General features: G+C 43.9%; 1 protein-coding gene across 3 annotated transcripts in view; it reads left to right on the top strand.

Annotated features, from left to right (window-relative positions):
- The window catches only part of LOC138273992 (tenascin-X-like), a 193138-nt gene that overhangs the window by 119457 nt on the left and 58556 nt on the right, over positions 1-15125 (top strand). For all 3 annotated transcript variants that reach the window (XM_069218927.1, XM_069218926.1, XM_069218925.1), the window contains 2 exons: positions 10863-11120; positions 14167-14424. In XM_069218927.1, coding sequence (XP_069075028.1) covers positions 10863-11120; positions 14167-14424 — 516 coding nt within the window. The remainder of the gene's footprint in view (positions 1-10862; positions 11121-14166; positions 14425-15125) is intronic.

Below are 15125 nucleotides of genomic sequence, written 5' to 3'. Positions count from 1 at the left end.
TTCCATTGCCCGTAATTCGGGCAGTGGAATGCACAACGGGGCTGTGTATGGGTGGAACCGCCATGAAAAGGCTAGCGGTTAGGGGACTGGTAATCCGAAAGGCAGCGCTGCTTGCAGAGCTGCCCTTGTGGATTACAACCGCCAGGCTGCCGGCTGGCGGCAACCTGGCGGTGTTGGCAGTCCAACTGTGGCTGCTCTGTCACAGTCGTAATGTGACGGTCCGACCACCACGACCTCTTCGGTCCAAACGCCACTGTGAGTTTGGCAGTCTCAAGACTGCCAGACTCATAATGAGGGCCTATATATCTATGGTATTTATGCACAGCTTTGAAAAATCTGACAATATGCACAATTCTTCTTGGTACAGATGGAGACAGTATTGGCTCTTACCTTCAAACTTAGAAAAAATTTGAAGAAAATGTTCTGAGAAGGTAAAGTTCAGTGGGGCAAGGCTACAGGCAGTGTCAGAGGCGGGAGCATCATCGTCAGAGAGCCAGTGGACAATTCGCAGTGAAGATTTCTACATTCAGGCTTGGTCACTTTTTTGAAAAACGAAAATGTCTAGGGGACCAGGATAGAGGCTTTAATGGACGAGATTTCCATGAGGCCAGAAAACAATTAGCTGTAGGACCGCTGAACAGGATTTGCTGCTGCGGAGACGAAGGTAGTGTTAGCTACCGCAAACTCTGGCTGATCAGAGATGCATCTCGGGCAGATTGTCAAGAAGGTTAGTCCCAGACTTCCCTCGGTACTCAGAGCAGTTTTCAGCCAAAAACTTTCCAAGTCCTACGTTTTGGATTTTGGCTTTGTGAGCACTTTTACAACTATAATCAAGGCTCTGGCATTGGAGGAGCACCATTTGGGGGTTCAGGACTCACTCAGGTTGGGCTGAGGAGTTTGTTCAAAATGGTTGAAGACTTTTCTGTCCCTGAGGCACTGATAAGGAGGCCAGCCAGGTAGGCACAGGAGTCACTCTGGTAGTCATGGGTTCAAGTGATGAAACAAGGCTCAAGCAGTAGGGCAGGCCCTTGTGGGTTCAAGGCGGGCTCCAGGTACCAACACAATTCTTCCAGATGCAGCACAGCATTCCTGGGAAGTACATAGAAGCAGGCAGCCCTCTGGGAGTCTTTCTGCAGGTCAAGGAAGGTTGGTCTGAGAGTACCCTTTTTAGGTCGAGCTTGGCAGCGCTCATTGCTGTCTACAAGACGTGTTATATTGAATATAGGCTTTTTATCACACCCACTCTTTTCCATTCGTTCATTGTTGTGCTTGTCTAAAATGCTTCCCTTTTATTGGTGCATTTTGCTAAATGTCCTTCCTTTGCGTGCTAAGATCCCACCCAGGGAGCTGTCACTAAAAAGACATTTTTCTTGGCCAACACACTACGTTACGCTTCCTCCTGTTACACCGTGTGATGGCTCCTTGTAGGAAAGTACCCTATTTTTGCCATGGTTACCCCCATTTTCTGCCTGATGTCAGTGTGCTTGATTTTGTTCACTGGGATCATGCTAACTAGGACCCCAGTGATTATGCTCTTTCTCCTCTAAATTTGGTTGTTGCATATTGGTAACCTAGTATCTCACCCACAATTGGCATACTGCGTATAAGTCCCTAGTATATGGTACCTTGGAACCCAGGGCATTGGGGTTCCAGGGGATCCCTATGGGCTGCAGCATATCTTTTGCCACCCATAGGGAGCCAATGCAAAGGCTTCTGCAGGACTGCCATTGCAGCCTGCGTAAAAAGGTGCATGATCCCTTTCACTGTCATTTACGCTGTACCAGGTCACTTACAAGTCACCCCTATAGCAGGCCCTCCAGCCCTGAGGGTAGGGAGCAAAGTACCTGTGTGTGAGGGCACCGCTGCACCAGCAGAGGTGCACCCACAACCTCCAGGACCATTTTCCTTGACTTCGTGAGTGCGAGGCGGGGCAGCAATTCACGTGTGTACTAGACATAGGTCACTACCTATGTCCAGCTACATAATGGTAACTCCGAACATAGGCATGTTTGGTATCAAACATGTTGGAATCATACTCGAAGGCTTTTGCGAGCATTGGTTGTGTGATTCCATGCACTCTGGGGGCTCCTTAGAGTACCCCCAGTATTGCCATTACAGCCTTCTGAGGTTTTCCAGGCAGCCCCAGCTGCTGCCACCTCCCAGACAGGTTTCTGCCCTCCTGTTGCCTGAAAAGCTCGAGCCCAGGAAGGCAGAACAAAAGATTTCCTTTGGGAGAGGGGTGTTACACCCTCTCCCTTTGGAAATAGGTGTTATAGGCTTGGGAAGGGTAGCTTCCCCAAGCCACTGGAAATGCTTTGAAGGGCATATTTGGTGCCCTCCCTGCATAATCCAGGCTACACCGGTTCAGGGACCCCCCAGTCCCTGCTCTGGCATGAAACTGGACAATGGAAAGGGAAGTGACCACTCCCCTGTCCATCACTACCTCAGGGGTGGTGCTCAGAGCTCCCCCAGAGGGCCCTGGCTTTTGCCATGTTGGATTCCAAGTTGGCAGGGAACTCTGGGAGCATCTGAGTGGCCAGTGCCAGCAGGTGCTGTCAGAACCCTCCCTTGATAGGTGCTTACCTATTTAGGTGACCAATCCCCCTTTCAGGGCTATTTAGGGTCTCTCCTTTGGGTGGTTCTTCAGATTCGGATTGCAAGACTCCAGCAGAAATCCTCTGCATCCTCCACTTCAACTTCTCAACGAAGAAACTGCATATAGACCCTCCAGGAACTCTGCAAACTGCAAAAAAGAAGCACAATGCCTTCTGCAACATTGTATCTTCAGCTCCTAACACCAACTGCAACTGTTTCCCCCTTGTGCATTTTCTGAGGATAGTCCGTCTTCAGCCTGCACCAGAAAAGCGAAGGAATGTCCCTTGGGGTGAAGGAGTCACTCCCCAGTTCCTTCCTTGCATGAGGGCCTATCACACACTGGCTATGCAGCTGGCATGTTACCCACCTAGAAGTGTCCTTAAAGGCTACGTGCATTTCTTGGACAGCAAGCTCTCCAGCATGGTCGCTACTGCCCCGGCATTCTGCCACGATAGCTGCCACCTCCACCGCAAAGCCGGGGAGGACGACACAGGGGTGTTTCTTCACCTCTCACTTGACACCGTTAGGGGTTCACCAAAATTGCACGGGGCATCATTCAACTTTGCAGTCATGTTGGTGAAAATGTCTGCTCGGGAGTTACAAGAAGTGTGCACCGCCAGAAGTTACTTGTTCTTGGAGAAAATCCCTAATAATGCGAGGCATTTAATTTTGGTATATTAGGTTACATTACTGCACAGAGCAGACATTATTATAAGTCACAGATTCTAAACAAGAGCGTAGAAACATTTATGTACGACAACGATGCTGTTACTGAACCAAGAGTCAGGCCTCCGCCGCCCATATGTGCCCTAGATTGTTGTTGTTATAGATGGAGTAATGTTATATTCTTTTTTTTTCCCCAATGTAAGAGAAGTTTCGTACAACTCACATCCTGAGCTGATGTATTTTGATGTGCTCTTATGTGATGAACTCAAAAAGAGGCACTGTGAAACCAGTGATTGCCCAGGCTTACACACTGGTCAAGTGGAAGCCAGGACAGATGCAACATTTCCTGGTTTCACATTGTGCAGTTCAGCCAAGTATGGTTATCTCCCTTTTTCTCCCCTTTTCCATCAAAGCCTAACTGTTGGTTTTTAATTATCTGTTGTGAAAAAGCAGAGCATTGTGTTAAGTACCCACACTTATTACATATTAAAGCAGGTTGACACAAGAAGCCTATCAGGAAACAAATGGAAAGCTATGGAAAGTCATAGGAAGAATGTTCTTTGTTTTGCTGAAAACATTGGACTTTGGTCCTGTTTGACAAATCTTCAGGAAGCTTTCCAAAAATGTTCATTCACCTCAACTCCTTTCTGGAATGTTTCAGGGTGATCCGCCAAGTGGGGCCATGTGGGGGTCTAGCGGTACTGACTTAAAACAAATCTCTCATTCTTCTTGGCATAGAGGTCTATGCTTCCTGATGGCCAACCTGCAGGTACAGATCTGCTCCCACTGGAATGAGCGCTCTGATTGGCTGTCCGCAACATGAAGAGAAATGTTGTGACTGTCCTTACAGAAGTTGGTAAATCGATCCGTGTATTCTCAAAAATAAACTTAGAAAACATAGAAACAGGCTATGTAAGAATATCTCTCCAATGGGAGCCAGTGTGCTCCCCCCGATTACCTCAGATCCACAAATAAATTACATTAAAGCCCATCCTGTGGAATGGTGCCCAGTTGTCAGGTGTTTTGAGTAGGGCTTGGCAACATGCCAGGCTCTGCATTTAATCCTCCACCATGCACAGCCGAAGGTACCACTTTGAAGCAGTATTTATAATCCCACAAATTACATAACTGATGACATCTGAAATCTATGGGGGTGTGATTTCTACCTAGGAAAGTTTGAGCAATACTTTTACCTGGAGTTCTTGAAGTGTACATCATAGATTTAGCTTTTAGTCTGGGACTAACACATTCTGGAATCTGGAGATCTCATTTCCCTGGTAAAGGCCATCTTGTGCTGCTTGAAATCTTGTTGAATGATAAGATGTGGACTAATGGTCCACACTGTACTGTCTATTACATAAATTTGCTCCTCCTCCTAGTCATGCTTTTACCATACACCTTGTTGCCAATTGTTTCTTTTACAGTGCAAAGTATTGTGAAGTTAAAACATGAATATCTCTGTAGCATATTCCTCATTCATGATGCCTAGCATTGCATTCTCCCCAGAAAATGGCAATCTCACATAGAGAATGTTTCCATACCTGGAAATCTCACTGGGGAATTGGTGGTTGCCTCAAGTGGTATCTCCAGATAAACTGGAATGAAGGGCTGACAAGGGTAACAAAGCTTTATTTTAGATACTTTTGATTTTTGTTAGTGGCTGGTAGACATGCCATTCTTGACGTAGTTTCCCATGACTTTTTCCTTCTAATCCCCTGTTTGTGACTGCTTTGCTGAATTTGGTTTTCTGGCTTTAGGAATCTGGGCACTTTACCACTGCCAACCAGTGCTAAAGTGCATGTGCTCCTTACATAAAACATGATGACATTTGGTTCGTTCACAATTGGCATATTTGATTTACTAAAAAAGTGCCTAGTAGAGTGCCCGGGGCCTGTAAATCAAATGCTACTAATAGGTCAGTGTAGGAGGCTGGCCCTCCATGTAGTATGCAAAGCTAAGCATGCCGTGCAGGGTGTCCAGGCAACCACACTTTGGTTTACAGGGGTAAAAACTATATCAGATAATGCTCTAATTTTTAAGGTAGCTTGGTCGAGCAGTTAGGCCAATCTTGGAGAAGTGCAAAGCATTTGTTGTACTCACAGCATCAATCTTGCAACTCACATACTCAAAGGAATAACTTGAGACCAACTTATAAAAATACTTCAGATTTGTCTAAAAATTTTAAGACCAAGATCATTAAAATTGGTTGAGTGCATTTCAAGACATGAATTTTTGAAGTTTAATAAAAATAGGCTTTTTGTGCGTAATTACGCACCATAGGAATCAATGGTAGATCGCCTTTAAAAATACATATAAAATCACACATTGGGTTTACCAAGTTCTTCTTTTGCAGGTTGGTCGATGTCAACAATGGGCACACTGTGCCTGCTGGAGAAGTTCAGATGGCTCCTGGTTCCGGCGGGAGCAGTGGGAAAATGTCTCTGGAGCTGGAGCAGGGTCACTACCGGGACCACTTGGAAACACACTGCACAGGTAGGTGGAGTGTCCAGGTCGCAAGGGGTGGGAGACCCTTAGGGCACAGCGGGTTCTTCAGTGCAGAGCACAGGATGGCATGATGCAGAGCAAATGAGTAAGCCAGGAGCTGTGCGCAAGGATGCCCTCAGGAGCAGGAGGTAAGTTGGTTCAAGGGTTGTTTGCAGGAGAACGGGAGCACTCTGGCGGGAGGTCCAGGGTGTTCCTGAAGTCTCTCGACTGGGGCTTCCTCCTGGCTCTTTTGCAGCCCAGGGGGGGTGTTTTTCTTGGTGTCTGACAATTTGCTGACCAATACACAAAGTATAAACCTGGTACACTTGCAGAGTTTGTCCTCACGGTCATCAGAATGCAGTTTGGTCCAGCTGCCGTATCCAGTTCAGGAGTTAGCAGCTGGTTAGTGAAGTGACCTTCACTGGCTTGCTGGTTTCCTGAAGTTTTAGAGTAGTACCTTTACTCTGGATGGTGTTCTCTCTCAACTGGCAAAGCCTGGTGGCCCTCTGGGTTTTTTGTAGAGTTGTCCAGTTGTCCATCAGCTCCTCAGAGGCGATTGTCGGGTTCTGGGTGCAGCCGACAGGGTTTGGCACCTTTTCTTTGGTGCAGCAGGTCCACAGTCCTCATGCTTTGGGAATTCTTGGTGCTTTTCTTCTTTTGTTCATCAAATCTGATTTTTTGGTCTAAGGATGTCCACTAAATACGTTATTTCATTGGTGTTTTAGGGGGAATTTCCTAGTGACCAATGGGTCATCTACCTTAGAGTGGCTACACCCACTAAGTGACCAGTTTCTGTGGGGAGGGGTCACTTCTTTAACCCTTATTAGCTATTTTCTTACCATCCAAGATGGAGGAAAATGAAATGGAGGGTCTACCTCGCAGGCACCACCTTAGGGGTAGTGCATGCTGATGCTCCCACCAAACGTGGGGGTTTGCAATGGGAGTTGCTATCTACTGCTAGCAGCAGACCTGGGGGTTGAGTTTCAAAGGCGGCAAGCCCTTTGAAGCTCGCCGCCAGGGCATTGCACATTTCTGAGGGAAGGAGTGTTGGCACATCCTCCCAGGAAGGGCTTTGTTCTGAAACCCAGAGAGCGTGATCTCTCACCCCAAGGTTGTAGATTGGATGTCTGGTGGTGGCAGGCTGGATGGAACCAGTCAGCAACCATGCCAGGGTAGTTGGCATTCGCAGGGGGCACCTCTAAAGGGACTATCAATACATGTTTTAATAAATCCAACACTGGTACCAGTGTGGATTTATCATTCTGAGTAATTTAATACCAAATAACCCAGGGTTCAGAGTGGCCATCTTGGTGCTCGGAAACTCGTACTGGCCAGTGTCCAGCACATGCATTTTAAAATGGCTGCTCTGTTCACTCGCTATTTCCCAGGTTCAGCAAGGGCACAGTTGGGGCATATTGCTCATGCAACTATGCCCTCCCATACACTATAGTGTACCCTACCTTAGGGCTGGAAGGCCTGCCAGAGGGGTGACTTATATATTGCATGCATTGTGTTGTGGACAGGGCACATAGGCAGTGTGCCATGTCAAGTTTTTATTTTAGGATTGCATCAGGGCACTCAGCCTGCAAAAGCAGTGCTGGGTGCACCTGGTGGCAGAGTCCTAGAGTGTGGCACAATCAGTGCTGCTGCCCTCAAAGGTCTACAATTAGTACCTCCTGCCCTGGGCACTTAAGTACCATTTACTAGGAGCTTATGGTGGCAGCCAAAGGTGTCTCCAGTTGTGCCAATGCATCTCAACAGTTTAGGGAAAGAGCTCTGGCCCAGAGATCCTGGTTGGCAGGGGCCCTAGGCACTAACAACTTCTAGGCTATATCATACACCAAGCAAAAAGTGGGGGCTAACCATGTAAAAAAGAGGCCTTTTCTCACAGATGGCAGCATTGATTGTGCCACCCACTTAAGTAGCCCAAACAAATGTCTCTGGTCTGCTACTGTAGAGCCTGTGTATGTAGTTTTAAACTCCCATTTCGACCTCTACAGGTTAATCTAATTGCAAGACCCACACCTTCCTTGTTATTATATATAGGTCACCCTTAAGGTAGGCCTTGGACAGCCTATGGACAGGGTGCAATGTATTTAAAAGTAGGCTGTATACTTTTTCAATTTTACATGTCCTGGTAGTGAAATACACTTACAATTGTGTTTCACTACTGCAAGGCCTGTCTCTCCAATAGTACAACATTGGGGTTGCCTTATTGCAGTTTATTAGTGTAATTTCCAATGGGGAAGAGATGGGATCCATAAACTTGGTGTCTCTGGAATCACAAATTAAAAATACAACTTATGGTGAAGTTGGTTTTTAAATTGCAATTCTGAAAATACCACATTTAGAAACGTGGCATTTACTTAGTGTAACCATTTGGTACCTTCTGCTTGTCTTTGGAATACTTGTCTGGGGTGGGTGAAGTCTGGCCTCCTGTATTTCTTCTAGACATCCACACTGAAAGGAATGGTAGGTTTCAACCAAGTGACCATCTGCATGCTGATGAGTCATCCTGGTGGAATGGGAGGGAGGAGCTGACACTTCTACCTGAAAGAGCTGTGTCCTGTCCCCACACAAAGAGTTGCATACCCCCTGTAGTGAGTCTAGAGCCAGGGTAGGAAAGGCAGGGTCTTGTGCACTTCAAAGACATCTCGTTGGAGTCTCTCTACTTCAAAGGCCCAACTGGGTATAAGTACTGGACCTCTGACACCATGAACTCTGAACACTTCTGGAACTGAGGAGATTTTACCAGGAAGGACTGCTATACTGCCAGGAGGGACTGCCACTTTCCTGAACTGCTTCGCTGCATTGGCCTGCTGCCTGTTGCTGCCTGCCTGGGAGTGAGAAGGACTGGACTAATCTCTCTACATCCCAGAACCAAAGGATCTCCATGGGCTTGTTGGTTTGCCTCCTGTTTCTAAAGTGTCAGGGATATCGAAGACTTTGCCCTGCAACCCGCACCTGGACTCTGCTGTGAGTCCTGCTCAGTCAAGGGGGTGCCACCTAGTCCTGGTCCCTTAGACGTGAGTGTCTGTGCTGCAACCCAAGAAAATCCATGCATCCAGGATGTTGCACCGATTGGAACCAGTGCAGTTCCTGTTGCTACTCAAACCACGGAGACCGCATCACCAACTGCACAACGCATCATCTCCTGATTCCGACGCATCTCTAACTGTGCAGCTTAGTGCAAGCACATTGCTTCCTGCTGCACGCATCGCCTACAGCCCAGCCGTTTGATGGTGACTCATCACCTCGATGTTCATTGCATCTTGACTCACGACGCATTCTCGACTTTGCACAACTTGCAACAAATGCATCGCCTGTCTACAGGATCCACAGTGACACATCACCTCCTTGGCTCCTTGCATCATCCTTGACGTCAGCGCATCTAAGGTACTGTTCAGCTGGCCTGCGTGGCTCCTGTATCAGGCCCGCGTTCCAACGCAGTCAGCCTGTACTTTTGGATTTGTCCCAGTCTAGCGTGACCAGATAACCCCGGTTGGCGATATCTGCTTCTAAGATCCACAGAACTGTTTATTCTTTAAAAAATCATAACTTGACTTCTGATTATTGGATTTTTGTTGTTGTGATCTTATTTTACTTACAAATATTTCGCTATTTTTCTAAACTGGTGTGCAGTTCTTGTGTGGTGTTACAACTGTGGAGGCATCCAAGGCTCTGCTGTTGTGTTCTTTCCACTTCTACCAACTTTAGGAGGCAGGGTATCCAAGTTCGAATGTGCTGAAGCATTGCCTATTTTTGGAGCTGCTCCTGTTTTGCCAAATGTTAAGTGTCTCCAAAAGTCTTTCTAGTCAATCTGAATATCAAAATGCTAATTAATGCACCATATTGAATGGGATTAAAAGAAACCTGCCTGCCACTAAGATACACTAAGAGTTTTGCCTTCTCTATTAATAGAGAGATAATATACCAGTAAGGATGCTGTGTGGTCTGAGCATAATGCAATGACCACATTTGATTTCTAGATCGGCAAGATACTTGAAATATCAGGATGAGAGTTGAGTGTTTAAATTGACCATTGTAACTGACCTAGGACATCTGAGGTTTGTGCTCTGAGCATAATGCCATGACCACATTTGATTTCTAGATCAGCAAGATACTTGAAATGTCATGATGAGAGTTGAGTGTTTCAATTAATCATTATAACTGACCCTAGGACATCTGAGGTTTGTGCAACCGATCATGGTCCTGTAAATTTGCAGATGAAAATCATGGGAGATTTTAGGGATGTCCGGCCTAGAATGAGTATGAAAGTGAAATAAATATTCTACACTTTCAAAACAGGTAAAGGAAAGAATGATTCTAATTAAAACAACAACATTTAAAGGAAACAAAAAAGGGACTTATATATATTTTTAAAATGTCTCATTTGTGGGTGGGTCCATAGATATAAGTACACTGACATATAAAATAATGTGTTTGCTGAGGGAGGTAGAATGCTCTCTTCAACAACTTAGTTCTCATAATATTAAAAAGGCCCTCCAATATAAAGAAAGGTATGTAACTGTGAATAAGGCCAATTATATAGTTGAATCCATGCATTTGCTAGAGCCCTGCCACAGTGCCACTATTTTCAAGCTGTTTGGCTGCACCTTTTACCTGACTTCGAATAGGGCATTTATGAAAGCTAAAAAGTAATCAGGTAAATCAGCACAAAATTAGTGGTAGCAATATTTATTCTTCACTTCACTGTAGGATTACCGGCCTTACTCTAAAACCCTGTTACTCATAAGTAGAATGTGGAGGCAATTCGAAGGCAGATGTTTTTGGACCTGTCTACCTGTAGCTGTGTACACCTCAGTAATCACTTAGCTGACACCTCTCTCACCAGACAGAAGGCAGCCTAATGGTTCCCTAGGGATTTATATTAGGAATCAATAATTTAGAAAGACAGGGCCAATGACCTGAACTGCACATTGGCTGATCGAAAGACATTAATGATGCAGTGCTTGGACATGTGACGAAACCCAGTTAAAGGGATACCCCTGATCTTCCATGACACCTGCCATGAATTTTGACCAACATGTTACACTAATTGCATTCATTTACAGTTATTCAAGTGTAATTGCACCTTTTGTGTCTTTTCATTTCAGTGCCAGATATAGTGAGGAATCTAACTGCCAGCAATATCACTACACAGTCCGTGTTTTTGAACTGGCTGCATCCAGAGGGAAACATGAGCTCTTATGTGATACAAGTCCTGGGAGACCCATCAAAGACTATTGAGGTGCAATCCGAGTCTGCGCACATCAACGCCCTAACACCTGGAAATTTGTACACCTTTGTGATCTCTGTCCTGGTGAAAGACAACCCTATGAGAGGGAAAAGTGTTGCTGTTTCTGAATACACAGGTGAGGAGATGGGAGTCATTCAGTTTATATCTCTGATTAATGATACTGCACTTTTCATTAATTTTCCTGAGTGTGTTAAACCAGTGGAAGAATTATGTGAAACATGCGTAAAGTGATGAGACCCCAAAGATGTGATATAGTCTTTTTTGGTATTGTTTGGAAAAGTTTTCTGAGTAGCATTATAAGAAATCTAAACGTACATTTCTACCTCCGAAGTTCAATGTGAGCAATAAAACTGACCACAATGATAGGTAAACTGGCCATTCAAAGAAAGTAACTGACATATTTTCTAAGGAAATAATGTCCTTGACAATGAGTAGGTGTGTGAATTTTGACTCCAGTTTATGATTCACAATTCGGACCTCCAGCATTGAGGATGGTCTGCAAAAAGACGCAAAAGCCCATGTTTTCCTTAAGTCAGCCTTCAATGTTTTACAAAGCATTAAGCCTGCTCATGCTGCTCTGCTATTCTTTCATGCTCTTGAGACATGTGGATATGAAGACAAACCTCTTAGGTCTGTTAGCAAACCTCTTAAGATGGTTAACCTCTTCATCCAAAAGCCATGTTTAACTCCACTTCGGTTCATCTTACCTTTTTTAAAATATTTAGATTGTTGAAGTAGGCAATCAAAGCATCATTTCATGAAACACCTAGAGGAAATTGATATAGATTTATTAAGCACAAAGAGACACCCAAAATTGGGTGCCAACACTGTGATCATGAATGAATCCAAGGTTGTAAAATATTAGATAGAAATGGAGACATACCCAGGTTTTGCCTTGTTTGTGAAAGGTGAGCCCTTTTAAATGTTCAGTCTGAGTACAGGCACAGAATCATGTGCAAATTACACTTAAGTGATGACCTGGCCACTACTGCAAGCTCACCTAGTGGCCTGGGATACTTAGATGGGGCACCTTAAGATGATCAAACTGTGTGTTTTGTGATTTATCTCAAGGATCAAGAATTAAGAAAGTTAAGGCTAGTAATCTATATTTCACAATTGCTAATGAAACAACAATAAACATTAAAGTGATTACTATTGAGAAATCAATGCAGATGTTAGAGCCTATCCATGAAAGGATCTTTGAATCTCAAATAAAAAATGGGAGACAGTATACAGAAACAAGGCTGAGTAATTCATAGAGGACCAACTGAAGGCACTTAGTTTGGGAAGGAGGGGCCAAGCTTGACGTGAAAATTAAGAGCTTTTGTGTGTTCAAGTCTCTGCAGACGAAGATAAACAGGCCTTCTCTGATCTCAAGAAATGGTATATCCACTACTGCAAATAAGTCTCATGAAGATCGAGCAGATTGCACAGTGAGGTATCTTGACATTCAAAAAAGACAGAGCTAATGGCCTGAACCACAGATTGGCAAATAGACAAATATTGAAAATTCATTGCTTGGAGATGTAAAGTAGATGAAGCTCGTCAAGGCAATTCTTTAGGTGATCCTCATATCTCCAACAAAAGTGAGACACAATACAAAGGTGCAACCCGGCTCATTAATACATGATGTGAAACCTGCTAACTCACCAGGGCATCTGTTGAAATCTGCTCCATGCACGTGAGTATCTTTGTAAAGCCGGTATAACTAGAGATACAACTCCTCCACTGAAGAATCAAAATTTCGCAGAACAGATGCCATGTTTGAAGAGCTTTCTCTGCAAAATATTTCTTTTCCTGAAAAAATCTTCCAAAGCAGAAGTTTCTTTCTATAAAAAACACACCATTATTCTTGATGCTCACCGAGGTTTCTCCCTGAGTTTCGTTGTCCATTGTGCAATATCCCTAACTGGGACATTCCCTCCCTCATGAGGACAAAATATATGACCGTCACTCCGCCTTACAAAGGGTAGGCAGCTCCACTATCATTTTGCTGCCCTTTGGTGAAAGGATCACCAAGACAAATCTTACAACAGTGGTGTCAGCTGAGGCTCCACTGCTGTATACTTTCCTCTTCTACCAAATTTAAATAGAGAGGAGGTATCCTTGCTCAGAGGTGCAGAAGCACTGCCTATTTATGGGGGTTTACTGTTATTTTGCAGGATACCTGAAAAGTCAAAATAAGAGCTGAGTGTTTCAATTTCTCATTAAAAAGTGGCCAGCGAAATCTGACGTTTTTGCAGCCGATCATGGTCGTGTAAATTTGTGGAAGAAAATCATGGTAGATTTTAGGGATGTCTGGCACAGAATGAGTTTGGAAAGTGAAATAAATATTCTTCAAATTCAGAGGAAGTAATGGAAAGAATGATTCTAATTAGAAGAACAAGATTTACAGGAACCAAAATGGCTCATTTAGATATTTCTAAAATGTCTAATTTGTGAATGCGGACCATAGGTGTACGTACACTTACTTACAAAATAATGTGTCTGCTGAGGGAGATAGAATGCTCTCTTCAACAACTTAGTTCTCATAATTTTCCAAAGGACCTCCAATATAAATAAATGTATGTAACTGTGAATAAGACCAATTATATAGTTGAATACATGAATTTGCTAGAGCCTTGCCACAGTGCTGCTATTTTCAAGCTGTTTGGCTGCACCTTTTACCTGACTTCGAATAGGGCATTTATGAAAGCTAAAAAGTAATCAGGTAAATCAGCACAAAATTAGTGGTAGCAATATTTATTCTTCACTTCACTTAAGAATTTGCGGCCTTACTCTGAAACCCTGTAACTCATAAGTAGAATGTGGAGGCAATTCTAAGGCAGGTGTTTTTGGACCTGTCTACCTGTAGCCTTGTGCACCTCTGTAATCAGTTAGCTGACACCTCTCTCACCAGAAAGAAGGCAGCCTAATGATTCCTGAGGGATTTATATTAGGAATCAATAATTTAGAAAGACAGGGCCAATGACCTGAACTGCATATTGGCTGATTGAAAGACATTAATGATGCAGTGCTTGGACATGTGACGAAACCCCGTTAATGGGATACCCCTGATCTTCCATGACACCTGCCATGAATTTTGACCAACATGTTACACTAATTGCATTCATTTACAGTTTTTCAAGTGTAATTGCACCTTTTGTGTCTTTTCATTTCAGTTCCAGATGTAGTGAGGACTCTAACTGCCAGCATTATCACTACACAGTCCGTATTTTTGAGCTGGCTGCATCCAGAGGGAAACATGAGCTCTTATGTGATAGAAGTCCTGGGAGACCCATCAAAGACTATTGAGGTGCAATCAGATTCTGCGCTCATCAACGCCCTAACACCTGGAAATTTGTACACCTTTGTGATCTCTGTCCTGGTGAAAGACAACCCTATGAGAGGGAAAAGTGTTGCTGTTTCTGCATACACAGGTGAGGAGATGGTAGTCATTCAGTTTATATCTCTGATTAATGATACTGCAGTTTTCATGAATTTTCCTGAGTGTGTTAAACCAGTGGGAGAATTATGTGACACATGCGTAAAGTGATGAGACCCCAAAGATGTGATATAGTCTTTTTTGGTATTGTTTGGAAAAGTTTTCTGAGTAGCATTATAAGAAATCTAAATGTACATTTCTACTTCCGAAGATCAATGTGAGCAATAAAACTGACCATAATGATAGGTAAACTGGCCAGTCAAAGAAAGTAAGTGACATGTTTTCTAAGGAATTAATGTCCTTGACAATCAGTTGGTGTGTGAATTTTGACTCCAGTTTATGATTCACAATAAGGACCTCCAGCATTGAGGATGGTCTGCAAAAAGACGCAATAGCCCATCTGTTTTTTTTCAGTCAGCATTCAATGTTTCACAAACCAGTAAGCCTGCTTATGCTGCTCTGCTATTCTTTCATACTCTTGAGACATGTGGATATGATGACAAACCTCTTAGGTCTATTAGCAAACCTTTTAAGATGGTTAACCTCTTCATCCAAAAGCCATGTTCAACAACACTTCGGTTCATCTTACCTTTTTAAAAATATTTAGATTGTTGAAGTAGTCAATCAAAGCATCATTTCATGAAACACCTAGAGGAAATTAATATAGATTTATTAAGGACAAAGAGACACCCAAAA

The sequence above is a fragment of the Pleurodeles waltl genome, unplaced genomic scaffold, assembly GCF_031143425.1.
Source record: "Pleurodeles waltl isolate 20211129_DDA unplaced genomic scaffold, aPleWal1.hap1.20221129 scaffold_135, whole genome shotgun sequence".
NCBI lineage: Eukaryota > Metazoa > Chordata > Amphibia > Caudata > Salamandridae > Pleurodeles > Pleurodeles waltl.
The sequence above is the reverse complement of the archived record's forward strand: the minus strand, read 5'-3'. Positions and strand labels throughout refer to the sequence as shown.